Here is a 12542-nt window from a genome sequence, read left to right as displayed (position 1 = left end):
GCCCTTCTCCTATGCTGGCCATATTCTGGGAAGTGAGGCATACAAATGCACCCTTTTTACAGGACCTTACAGAGAGGAAACATGGCTTTAGGTGTTCCTCGCTCTGCTCATTCAGCCAACAAACACCATATTCTGTTCTGGGGAGGAGAAGAGCCATAGCTCAGTGTGCTTTGCACAAAGGAGGTTCCAGGTTCAATTCCTGGCATCTCCAGGAATTGGTGTAGATGGTACTTAGTTGGTAGTATGACCTATGTTCTTCATGGTTCCTTGTATCTGGAAATATGACCATTGATCCTTCATTATGATGACTGAGCAGCCAGCGTGATATGAAATATGTAGCAATGGCTGAAGCCAAACCTTGCAGTAACACCTGTGTTATTAGTCCCATTCAGGCAAGGTGCTAAATGACCTTGAACCAAAAGGCTACTTTCAGGCATCCTTCATCTTTCTGAATTTTCCTCTATAGGAAATGAATGTTTAAGGGTGACTTGCTTATGAATGTCACTGAAACTACAAGCATGTGCCCTGCAGCTATTAAGATCCTCATCTGGTTCTGTCCCTCTAAGCAGCAAAGCCAATGGTCGCCAGCAACCCTTTTGCCTTCTCCAGCCACTGTAATAACAGGGGAGCTTGTGAGAGACCTCATTGCTGCTGGATCCCTTACCACATTCCAATAAAGATGGCTCACACAAGCAAGACAAGTTGGATTTTTCAAAAACAATAATATTAGAGGGTTTTATACACTGCTCCTAAACAAATTCCTATGCTTAAGCTGCAGCTCCAGCTTTTGTTTGTTTTGGCAAAAGAACTTTTGCAAAAATAAAAATAAAAATTCAAGAATAGGTAATGACAATCTTTCATAATTAGAATTACAGTGCATCTGTCCCTGTGATTTCTGGCCCAGCAAAATATTTTCTTCAAGAATACCAGTTTGTGGAAACTCTGCATTTTCTCCTGGTAGGAAATCCAGCCCAAGGGATTTTGCTTACTTTCTCTGGACTTGCGTATCTATAAACCAAAAACCTTCAGCTGTTCAGCTTCAAGAGTATCAAGAATAATCTGCATTTTATGCCTGTAGTTGAAAGAAATTTCAGCCACCTGGCAACACCCATAAAGAAATGTGCATATCTTTGTGTTTAAAAAAATCCCCCAGAATTTCAAGAGGGGAGGGCGGATCCAGACTTCCCAGTGTGCATTTTGAACAAACAAGTCTCTGGGGGACACCTATTCACTAATTTTAATTGGGACACTAACAATGTTAATTGAGGGGGTTTGTGTTTTTTTAAAAAAATGTGACAGAAAAATGGCTCATTAAGTAATCACCTGCATTTGTATTATAATTTGTTATCATTTTCTTCCACGAGCGCTTCCTTCCTCGACTTTCCTCTGGCATGAAGATGAGTGAGTGAATAGGGCCATCCTATGAATATCTACTCAGACATGAGCCCCGTTAAGTTTCAACCCTATGCACATTTTCCTGAGAGTAAGTCCCACAGAATATAGGGGCTATAAAGAGCAGCATACTGTAAATCAAAATAAAAAAATTCCTTCCAGTAGCACCTTAAAGACCAACTAAGTTAGTTCTTGCTATGAGCTTTCGTGTGCATGCACACTTCTTCAGATACACACGAAAGCTCATACCAAGAACTAACTTAGTTGGTCTTTAAGGTGCTACTGGAAGGAATTTTTTTATTTTGACTATGGCAGACCAACACGGCTACCTATCTGATACTGTAAATCAGTTTGTTTTGTACATGTCCTTTCAAAATACTATGCATCTGTCAGTATTCTGAGTTTCCTGAAACACATAATGTAATAAATAGATCCCATCCACTTCCTTGCCTCAAATTTAAATCAATGCTCAACTATACACAAATGTAAATGGGAAGTTGAATTGGACGCTGCTTTTCATCTGCAGGTTAGGGAGAAAAATCAAACGGCAGTCCCTTGTCTTATTTTGTGTCTGTCATGTACAGAATCTTTTATTCAAAGAATATATGCAAGTTTTAAAATATACTGTAAGTCAGGCTAGCTTCCTGGTGAGGTGATGGGCTATTAAGGGATCAAAGGAAGTGGATCTGTGCCAGATACCAAATGGGTGAACCTCCCTCCCTCAACTGGCTGGTAGTTAGAAAGAAAAAGTTGAGAGTTCAGAGAATTGAGTGATGTGAGCTGGAAGCTAGAAGTGGAAAACAAACAGACTGGGAAACCAGAGAGTGATGCTTGGTTTATTGAATGTTCTTAATTGTTGTTGTTGTTTTATCAAAAAGTTTTTTGTTGCTGCTTCTACTACTTTGTTGTTTGTTGAGCCAGGCTCCTTTGGGAGGCAGGAAAGGAGAGAAATTGAATATGCAAATGAACAAACAAATTATCCCTGGAACTGACCAGAAGGAAAAGGCTTCCAATTCCTCTTAATTATGTTCCCACATTGCAATACCTTGTAGAAAATGGTTGGTACAAGCATATGTCATTTATTCTCAATGCCTACCAAAAAGAGTAGGCAATTCTACAAGCCACTGAAGACCCCTTTCTGGCCACTCCTTTCTCTTCCTCAAAGAGCTGCTATTAAAAATGCCATAATTATTTGTTACAGCTATTTTAGCGGGGGTAGCTGAGAAATGGCCAAGAGATGGCTATACCTGGTGTTTCAATGTGTAGCAGACACACAGAATTCCAGTTTCCCTGTGGTTCATCCTGAGCATTCCCAGTTACAGTTGCAGCTTCTCAGCAATGATTCATGCGAGACCAGTGGCTGAGAAATGTGTCACCCTCACTCCCCCTTATCTGGATACTTCGGCAATCTGATTTATCGGGAGCAGAGGAGTGCGTGGACGTGAAGGGGATGTAAAGTATATTGACTGTTATGCAGTAACATGGAAATAATGGGCCTGTTTTATCGTGCATGTCAACTGTGGGTGTTGATTTTCATGTTTTGATGAACTGGTTTATTGTGTATTTTAATTGTGTGTGTTTATTATTATTATTATTTTGCATCTTCTTTTATACTTGTAAACTGCTTAGGAGGCACCTTGGCATAAATTTAAGGTTTATTAGGTTTAAGTTCATATAAATATAAAACTTAAACCTAATGCTGTACATACACTTTTTTAAGAAAATGGCTATCACTAAGCCTTCCTTTTTAACCAGGTCTTTGGTGGATCTGATTGACATCCTATGCCCTTTTAAAATGTGGCTCTTTTTTTGGGGGGGGGGGGGGTGTTATTCAGTTGCTGTTTTTATTTTTATTATATATATTGTGGTTTTTATGTTGATCTTTTCTGTGAACCACCCTGAGACCTCTGGGTATAGGGCGGCATATAAATTCAAAGAAGAAGAAGAAGATCCATGGCATGTAAGAGATACAGTGGTACCTCGGGTTAAGTACTTAATTAGTTCCGGAGGTCCGTTCTTAATCTGAAACTGTTCTTAACCTGAAGCACCACTTTAGCTAATGGGGCCTCCTGCTGCCACCGCGCCGCGGGAGCACGATTTCTGTTCTCATCCTGAAGCAAAGTTCTTAACCTGAGGTACTATTTCTGGGTTAGCGGAGTCTGTAACCTGAAGCATATGTAACCCGAGGTACCACTGTACAGTAAAACTGAACTACAATGAGTCAGAGGAGAAAAAAATAATCTCTGTGATCGGAATGTGTGACTTGTTCATCTTGCGGTGGCCTTCAGCCAGTATATGAGCCAACCTTCTGATAGCACAGATCTCACGATCCCCTGGATTGGGAAAATGTCATCTTACAGTGGATCAAAAAGACATCCCCATGTTCTAATGATTTGGTAGACGGTCCCTCCCAGTCCACCAGGTTGTATAAATGATTCTGTGTAATGTCTACAAAGGAAGTGAGGCTGGCACTGTAACAATGATGGGGAAACTCTTAATTGGCCCAGTGACCATCCACTGACAGGACCAGAGTTACTGCTGGGCTTAGATTGCCCATTGGCTTGCAGCCTGTTCCAGAGCCTTGAATAGATTTCAGTTCTGGTGTCACCATTCACTGGTGCATAGCTTTATATTGCCTTTTTTTATAACAAGAGGCTACAGTTCCTGACGAAAGCTGAAAAACTCCACCATCTATTTAAACGTCTACCAATCTAAATCACAAACTTGTAAGCCCCCATAATGTTTAGATCCCCCTTTTGCACTCGTATATATTGGTTGTTACCCAATAGCCTCTAAACACATTAACAGAGGAACTGCTAGACCAGTGCAATGGCCCATCTAATCTAGCAATCTGCTCTCCCAGTGGCCAGTCCGATGCCTGTGGGGAAACATGCAGGCAGGACCAAAGCACAAAAGCACTCTCCCCTCCTGTAATTCACAGTAACTAGGATTCATACCACAAATATTTGTGGTATGATAAAGTAAAAGCCCATAAAGCATTTTAAAAATCATATAATTAGGAAATCGTTGTATAATGTTTGGATAAAATACAAAGATCTTTTAGAAAGAAAGACGCCCAGATGGCTTTCACCAATGGAGGCAAAGGCCCAGAAAAAATTAAATATGGATACCAAATGGTTGAGATATTATGACTTAGTAATAGAGGAAGAGGAAGGTTATAAATTAAGACCATTTGAGCAAATTAAAGATAAGCTAAATTGGCTACATTACCACCAGATTAACAAATTGTATAAACTGGATAAGAAAAATGGTTTTGCCTTGGAAAAATCTAAGTTGGAGATGGAGTTGTTAGATACTGAAGGTAAAAACTTATCTAAAATGTACAAGCTTTTGCTGGAGTGGCATACGAAAGATGAACAAGTTAAATCAGTGATGATAGATTGGGCAAGAGATTTAGGACATAACATAATGTTTGAGGACTGGGAAAGATTGTGGAAGAAAGGGGTGAGGTTCATTGCATGTACTCTGTTAAAGGAAAATATTATGAAAATGATGTATAGATGGTATTTGACTCCTGTAAAATTAGCAAAGATGTATCATAATTGTGATAATACATGTTGGAAATGTAAAGAAAAGGAAGGAACATTCTTTCATATGTGGTGGACCTGCTCCAAGGTGAAAGACTTCTGGGAAAAGATTTATAATGAATTGAAAAAAATGTTGAAATATACATTTATAAAGAAACCAGAGGCCTTTCTTCTTGGAATAACAGGTTCGGAATTGCCCAAGAAAGATGTTAATCTATTTTTGTATGGCACAACTGCGGCTCGTATTTTGTTAGCTGAAAAGTGGAAAACCCAAGAATTACCAACAGTAGAAGAATGGCAGATGAAGATGATGGATTTTATGGAGCTAGCCGATTTAACCGGAAGAGTCCGCGACCAGAAGGAGGAGGAATACCACGAAGAATGGAAGAAATTTAATGATTATTTAGCTAAATTTGTTAAGCTAAAATAACTGGAAATAGCCTCCAGATACTTAATGGGCTTAGGATTGTATTTATGTTAACTGATAAAATAATATGTTTAATACAAGAAGGAGAAGATTTAAAGATGTTAATTTTTAATTTAAAGGGTATTAAAATTGGGATTTGGAAAACCGTTATAAGGATATGCAATGAAATTCAACTAAGGGGAAATGAGGAAGTCGTTCTACAAAGTAAATAACTGTTATTTTCAATAAGGTTATGATTTATGTTTGTTGTGTTTTGTTTGTTTTATGTTTTTGTTTGTCATTGATATTGTAAAAATTAATACAATTTTTGCCAAAAAACCCAAACACAGTAACTAGGATTCAGCAGCATATGGCCTCTGACAGTGGAGATAACCTGGATATCATTCCAGACAGAGGGGTTCATTTGCATCCCAGAGAAGCGCAAGAGGTACATAGCAGGGGCCCCTGCTTTATTTAGGCAATTCTCAGTGTCCCCAAACTGTTTTAAACTGAATGTAATCTTTAATCCACTGATTTCACATAATCAGTTTGAAACAAGATGTTCAATTCATGCAGCGTACTTTAAGCAGTCATTGGGCATAGTTAGAATTTGCACAAGTCAATAAGCAAGAAGCAGAGGCAGTCAGTTTTATTCACTCTGCCACCTGCTGGTGCAAAGAGAGACAGAACTGAAGAAATGCACTCAGTGAAATCAGAAACACATCAAATGACTTTGGATCAAGTTCCAGGAATCAAGAATAAATAATAATTTCAGTTCTGGCCCTCTGACAACATTAGGAAGATTGCGTAGGTATTTCAAAATTAGCACAACGATGAATGAATTCAGAATTTTGGTTCAGCATTTGCCAAGGAAGTGGGCACTCGGAAAACGGATGTACTGTTCACATGCACAATTAATGCAGAAACTCTTTATTACTGAGGCCACCCTTCTTTTGATTGAGGTGGATTTGCACAGGCAACAGAATGAAGTGGGAAGTGTTCTGAGGCAGTCAAGTACTTAAAAACCCTTCCAAACAGAACATCATTTTAAAATATGGCTGCGTTATTAACTCAACAAAAACGAAAGCTCCCTGCAAGGAGAAAATTAGCACAACAAGGAGAAATCTCTCTATTGTATTTGATTTCTTCACATAGGGCAGTGGTTTTATATATTTATTCATTTATGTCAGGGAGCATTCAAAAGTGTAATAATGCCACTTGTGGTGGTAGAGTCTTAGGGGGTTGGACTCGATGGCCCTTGTGGTCTCTTCCAACTCTATGATTCTATGATTCTATGATTCTACTACCAGAGGACTCGAACATCCACTGTATGTACAGTGGTACCTCCGGTTATGAACTTAATTCGTTCTGAAGGTCTGTTCTTAACCTGAAACAGTTATAAACCTGAGGTAACACTTTAGCTAATGGGGCCTCCCGCTGCTGCGCCGCCACCACACAATTTCTGTTCTCATCCTGAGGTAAAGTTCTTAACCTGAGGTACTACTTCCAGGTTAGCGGAGTCTGTAACCCGAAGTGTTTGTAACCTGAGGTGTTTGTAACCCGAGGTACCACCGTATAGAGCTAGATTATTCCCAGTACAGTACTAATACAATAATAATAATCTGATTTATTCTATGCATGTTCACTCCTGAAGGTCTAAGTAAGGAGCAATTTTCATTCAGATAACTTTATGGAGGAAAAAGTTAAAATGATTTTAGACTTAAATATTTTATCTCTCTCTCTCTCTCTCTCTCTCTATATATATATATATATATTAATAATAATAATAAATTGTCCAGTAGCACCTTAGAGACCAACTAAGTTTGTTCTTGGTCTCTAGATAGATAGATAGATAGATAGATAGATAGATAGATAGATAGATTCTTTATTGTCATTACACTAGTGCAACATTGCACAAGTGCAACGAAATTGGATGCCAACCCTTAAAAACAACAAAAGCAATAATGGTCTCTAAGGTGCTACTGGACATTATATCTAGATCTAGATCTATCTATCTATCTGTATATATTCAACTGCATCAGACCAACATGGCTATCTACCTGAATCTTAAATATTTGAATTCCCTATATATACTTTGCCTGGATATTAAATGGTGCTGGTACCTTCAGTACCCCCAGAAAAAGCACTGGCTATAAGTATTTTAAATAAAATATATAATTACTACCACTGCCACCCTGGCCACTCGCCGCAGTCCAAATCCCAAACTATGTGTTTGGTGTAGGGTGTAGTTTGGTCTTCAATTTTACATGTGTAGGACTGAACTTTAAGCAATTTTGTTGTTGCTGCTGTTGTTGTTGAAGTGCCCAGTGGCACTTCAAAATTGTGTGGGCACAGATGAAAGCCTTCCATTGCAACCAACTTCATTTCCAGCAATTGTACTGAGAGGAAATCAAAATACAATAGGAAGTTATTGTGTGTGTGTGTAATCCGATCTCCTTTTCAATAAAGACATTCATTAAGGCACAAGCCATCAATAAAACAATAACGATTTGTTGTGCATAGCCCATTTGATATCTTCTTTCAAACCCTGATGATATTATATCCCCGGATGCTTTTGGCCTGAGGTGCAGTGATAATGCTGACAATGGTTCAGTGGTGGCTTTAAGGGAAAGGCATGTGGTGACAAAAGTGCCAGGAGCCCTAGTGCCTTTCCGTAAAAGCATGGCAGTAACTGGAAAATGCCAGGCGCCTGCAGCAGTCTCCTGCCACATAGAGCCTGGGCATTTCTCAATAATTTCCTCTTTAAAGGCTCAAGGTTACTCAAGACACCTCAGCGTCTTATCTATGGGGATGAAAACCAGCCATCTTGACATCATTTTGGGTGCACACCAAATACATTTTCAGCCCCTTTGAGATATCGCCATATTTTTCACAGCTCCTTGGGCCAAATGAGAGGTGACAAGATGACAAGATGATGTCCATGGTAGGATCTCCTTTTTATATATGTCAAAAAATAAAATCGGGGCATAGATGAGAGAGGGAGAGAGAGAGAGAGAGAGAGAGAGAGAGAGGGAGAGAGAGAGAGAGAAAGGGAAGAGAGTAATAAATTCCAGCCAGAGTGTTAGAGGAAAAGAAACTTAACATCATGCATACCTGTAAGTTTCTCCCCATAGTTGTTTCAAGGTCAAGTAAGGTCAAGATAATGGCAAAGTGGGGAAAGGATTGCACTCCCTCCCCTGATTCCACCAGCCCTGATGTAACTCTGCTCTTCTCGATAGCTTTATTTAACCTTTCAAAAGCATACAGCGGAAAGCCAATGTGGTACAGTGGTTTGAGCAGCCTTCCTCAACCTTGGGTCCCCCAGTGTTGTTGGACTACAACTCCCATCATCCCTAGTTAGCAGTGGTCAGGGATGATGGGAGTTGTAGTCCAACAACATGTGGGAACACAAGGTTGAAAGTGTTGGACTAGGACTGGGAAGACACAGGCATGACAATCATTGGGTGACCTGCAGCTAGTCACTGCCTCTCAGCCTAATCTAACCTTACAGGGTTGTTGTGAAGAGAAAATGGAAGTGTGTGTGTGTGTGTGTGTGTGTGTGTGTGTGTGAAGAGCCAGGTGTGCTGCTCTTTGAGCCCCTTGAAGGAAAAGTAGTGCAATAAATAAATAAGCAAATCTCGTAGTGTCCCCATTAGCATCTTGAAAGGTGCATTGAAGATTGAAGCCAACTCCCATAACAAGAGAAACAGACACAGTTTCCATCCACTGGTTACCTTCATCTCAGACTCCTCCACCCTCCAATGGCCACTCTGGCCCAGCCTCCACCCCCACCCAAGCCAGGGCTAGTCTTTCTTTGGAAAGTCATTCCTGAGTCAGCTGAGCTATCTTTGTTCTACCACAGGGGTCAGCAACTTTTTCCAGCCATGAGCTGGTCCACCATCCCTCAGACCATATGGTAGGCTGGACTATATTTTGAAAAATATATATATGAATGAATTCCTACGCCCCACAAATAACCCAGAGATGCATTTTAAATAAAAGGACACATTCTACTCATGTAAAAACACACTGATTCCTGGACTGTCCGTGGGCTGGATTTAGAAGGCGATTGGGCTGGATCCGGCCCCCGGGCCTTAGGTTGCCTAACCCTGTTCTACCATAAGAAGGGAACTTACCATTTCCCCTCATGCCTTCCACCAGGGGGCAACAGTGTCTTTACCTTAACACTTTATTATTATTATTATTTTTATTATTATTATTAACCCCAGTAATTCACCACCTCGAATTACATTACCTTGAGCTCCTTGACTGTAAAACAGCCGATAGGCAGAGTCAACATCTAGGAGGTAGTCCATCTTGAAAGGACTATCCATCTTAGAGGGATTTTGTGGTCACTTCTCCCTTGTTTCCCAAAGTGATGTAGTCAGCCTCCTAAGAAAAGGAAGAGGAAAACCCTGAATATTAAAACAGGCTAAAAGCTTACAGGCAATATTTAAGCCATCCTAATTTTGGAGGGTGGGGAGATGGGGTGGGAATCCTCTACTTTTTCATTTCATTCAAGTCCCCAGTTTTCCACATTGCATGTTTCCCCATACACAAATTTAGAAAAATGAATGAATGAATTGGAAGTTTGCAATTTTTGTGCATCTGAAGCTGCTCACCTCTTAAACTGCCTGTTGCACCCTGCCTTCTCCTTAAAGACTGTGTGAATATTATTCTTGCCGCACTAGAATCCTAAGCACCCTGTCAATACTGCAACACAAATGCTAATAAATCCGTTTTCAAAAAAACAAACATTTTCTCCAGTCTTCTGACAATATTAGCCTTGCACTTTTCCAGAGATGAGTCAGCCCACAATTATTTTTGTAAAATGTTATTTCATGCTGGCAGGGAGGACTGGTATGACTTCATGCTGCCAGCTTTTAAAATGTTGGAGAAAGTGACTATCATTCCCATATTGTCAAAGGTTCTCCCTATAAGCTTTTTGGGTGTTAGCATTCTCCTGAAATCTTTACACAGTGTCGGAGTAGTAAAAGTAGGTTCTGGCATGCACTGGTAGTACTCATGCATTTTGTATTCAGTATGTTCACTGTCAATGATCCTGGCTCCGTCTTACCTTCCAGACTCCAGGGTTTTCCTTCCCCTCCAGGACACTTATGCTATGTATTTAGAATCCAGCATTCACCAAACGTTATAGACAACCCTGGATATTAACTGTGGATATTAACAGCATTTGAAAGGAGGTGGTGGCAGAAATACTGGAATTAATCACCTCTGTTATGCTTAATTATCAAAAAAGGTCCTCCAGGATTCCTTTAAAAGCATCTCCTCCCATTAGTCCTTTATCTAGAGACAGGTTCCCAAAGCATAGATGGGGAATTCTTCTTCTTGGTCAGTCAGAACGAGACCATTTCAATATCTGCAAGCTTATCGTAGCAAGAAAACTTCTGTAGTTCTTCAAGGTGGTTTTCTGCAGCATCAAGATATTTATATATATAGCGAGAGAGAGAGAGGTCTGCCAATGGTGAAAGGTTCAGTAGTTTCGAGTGAGAGTTCTTTTGATCTGGCTAAAAGTCTCCCAATGCAAGCAAATAATTTTGATGGTTTGATTGGAAGTCAGATGAATAATGTATAACATCAACTGGACCTCTTTTATCTGATACCAGGAGATGTTACTAAGCAACAGAAGGTGACACTTGCCTCTCCTCTACGCCCACTCAACCTCTCTCTCCTCAGGAGGAAAAGACCACAAGCTCCTGGTGGCAATCCAACTTTCCCAACGAACAACATATACATACATACATACATACATACATACATTCTATGAATGTGATTTATTTCTCTCTCCCCACAACCCACATTCCTGATCTTCTCTTTCTTTGCTCAATATCAGAATGGTTAGCATAAGAAGACGAAATGCTGCTGCAATGATTAACTCATACCACTTTGCCTTGTCTAATAATTTACTTCCACCAGCCCGCACCCCCCCCCGACTATTTACCACAAGAAAAATGGGGCTATAAAGTTATCTCACAGTAAAATGCAAAGTGATGAATAATGCAGGGGAATGCTTCACTGACCAATTCTGTTCTTATCAAGAGCTAGTGGATTGGTTTTAGTCACTCTCTCTCTCTCTTTTGGATATACCAGACATGTTTTCCTAATGCCCAGCAAGTCCAAAGGTTAAGCCCCCCTCGCCTTGCAAAACAGTTCTCTAGATTTCAGAAATACAAAGATTATATTGACTAAGAATCTCTGCAAAACAAAATGCATGTCATAAAGCCTATTTAAAAAAATATTTTCATCTAGATAAGGATCAGGAATAATCTATACAGGATTTTTAAAATAAATAAATAAAAATAAAGCAAAAGAAAACAATTGTTTATAGGAGAAAGGTACTTACCAATCTCACGATCCTCTTTGCGTCTTACTGTATACCATGAAGTAAAGCTAAGCAGTAATTAAAACTGCCTCTAAATCCTAGCAAGTCACTTCTAATTCTCACTTCAGTCTTAAAATAAAAAATGAGGAGGAGAAGGTAACAAGAAGGTATACAATGAAGAATTTGGAACCCCTATGCACAGATGAAAGGAGCCTGTCTTTTTCAGAACACATTTGCCTACTAATATATATATAAAAGCAGCTTTATTTTACTGGCTTATCTGTTCCCTGCTTCCTACCCCCTCAATTTCATTTGCATTTGAAATTATTTCTGTGTCTCCTCCACTGCTCTGTAAAAGGTATGGAGTATTTTCTAATCATGACAAAATGTGCTGGGTGGTTCGAAGCAACCCCACTTTTCTTCTGAGCCAGGAAACATGGTGAGTAATTATAATTGGTAGTTATTTTCTAGAATGAAATGCACAGTCTCTCTCTCTCTCTCTCTCTCTCTCTCTCTCTCTCTCTCCTTTCTCTAATGCAGTTTCTAGTTCCTCCCTCCTTTTGGAAGTGCATGGCAACACAATTGCTCGAGCAAAGCATCTATTAGGGGCAGGATCCAAGTGGGACTGTTCTGATCATATTTTCTCTGTAGCATCTGCACATGCAAGGGACTTGCAAATCACACACATTCTGGCTGGTAAAATTCAGATTAATATACAAAAGTCTCCTCTTCCCATAGCTTTACTGGACCCCTGACTACTGGCCTTTGGTGCCCATTGCTTGCTCCTGTTCCTAGGTCCTGCACAAGGTCCTTCTTCTTGGCTTAGGTTGGCCACATGCCCTACTTTACAGAG

General features: G+C 39.9%; 1 protein-coding gene across 4 annotated transcripts in view; it reads right to left on the bottom strand.

The window, feature by feature from the left end:
• PHACTR1 (phosphatase and actin regulator 1) overlaps positions 1–12188 on the bottom strand; it is a 242291-nt gene extending 230103 nt beyond the window's left edge. For 2 of the 4 annotated variants that reach the window (XM_082234416.1, XM_082234421.1), the window contains exons 1-2: positions 11711–12188; positions 9602–9738 (exon numbers count right to left, since the gene is read on the bottom strand). In XM_082234416.1, the coding sequence (XP_082090542.1) occupies positions 9602–9680 (79 nt within the window). In that variant the 5' untranslated portion in view covers positions 9681–9738; positions 11711–12188. Of the gene's footprint in view, positions 1–9601; positions 9739–10423; positions 10937–11710 lie in introns of those variants that run through there. The other 2 variants (XM_082234417.1, XM_082234418.1) reach the window with 2 other exon arrangements.
• Positions 12189–12542: the final 354 nt, after the last annotated feature.

This window comes from Podarcis vaucheri (genome assembly GCF_965113315.1).
Source record: "Podarcis vaucheri genome assembly, chromosome: 8".
NCBI lineage: Eukaryota > Metazoa > Chordata > Lepidosauria > Squamata > Lacertidae > Podarcis > Podarcis vaucheri.
The sequence above is the reverse complement of the archived record's forward strand: the minus strand, read 5'-3'. Positions and strand labels throughout refer to the sequence as shown.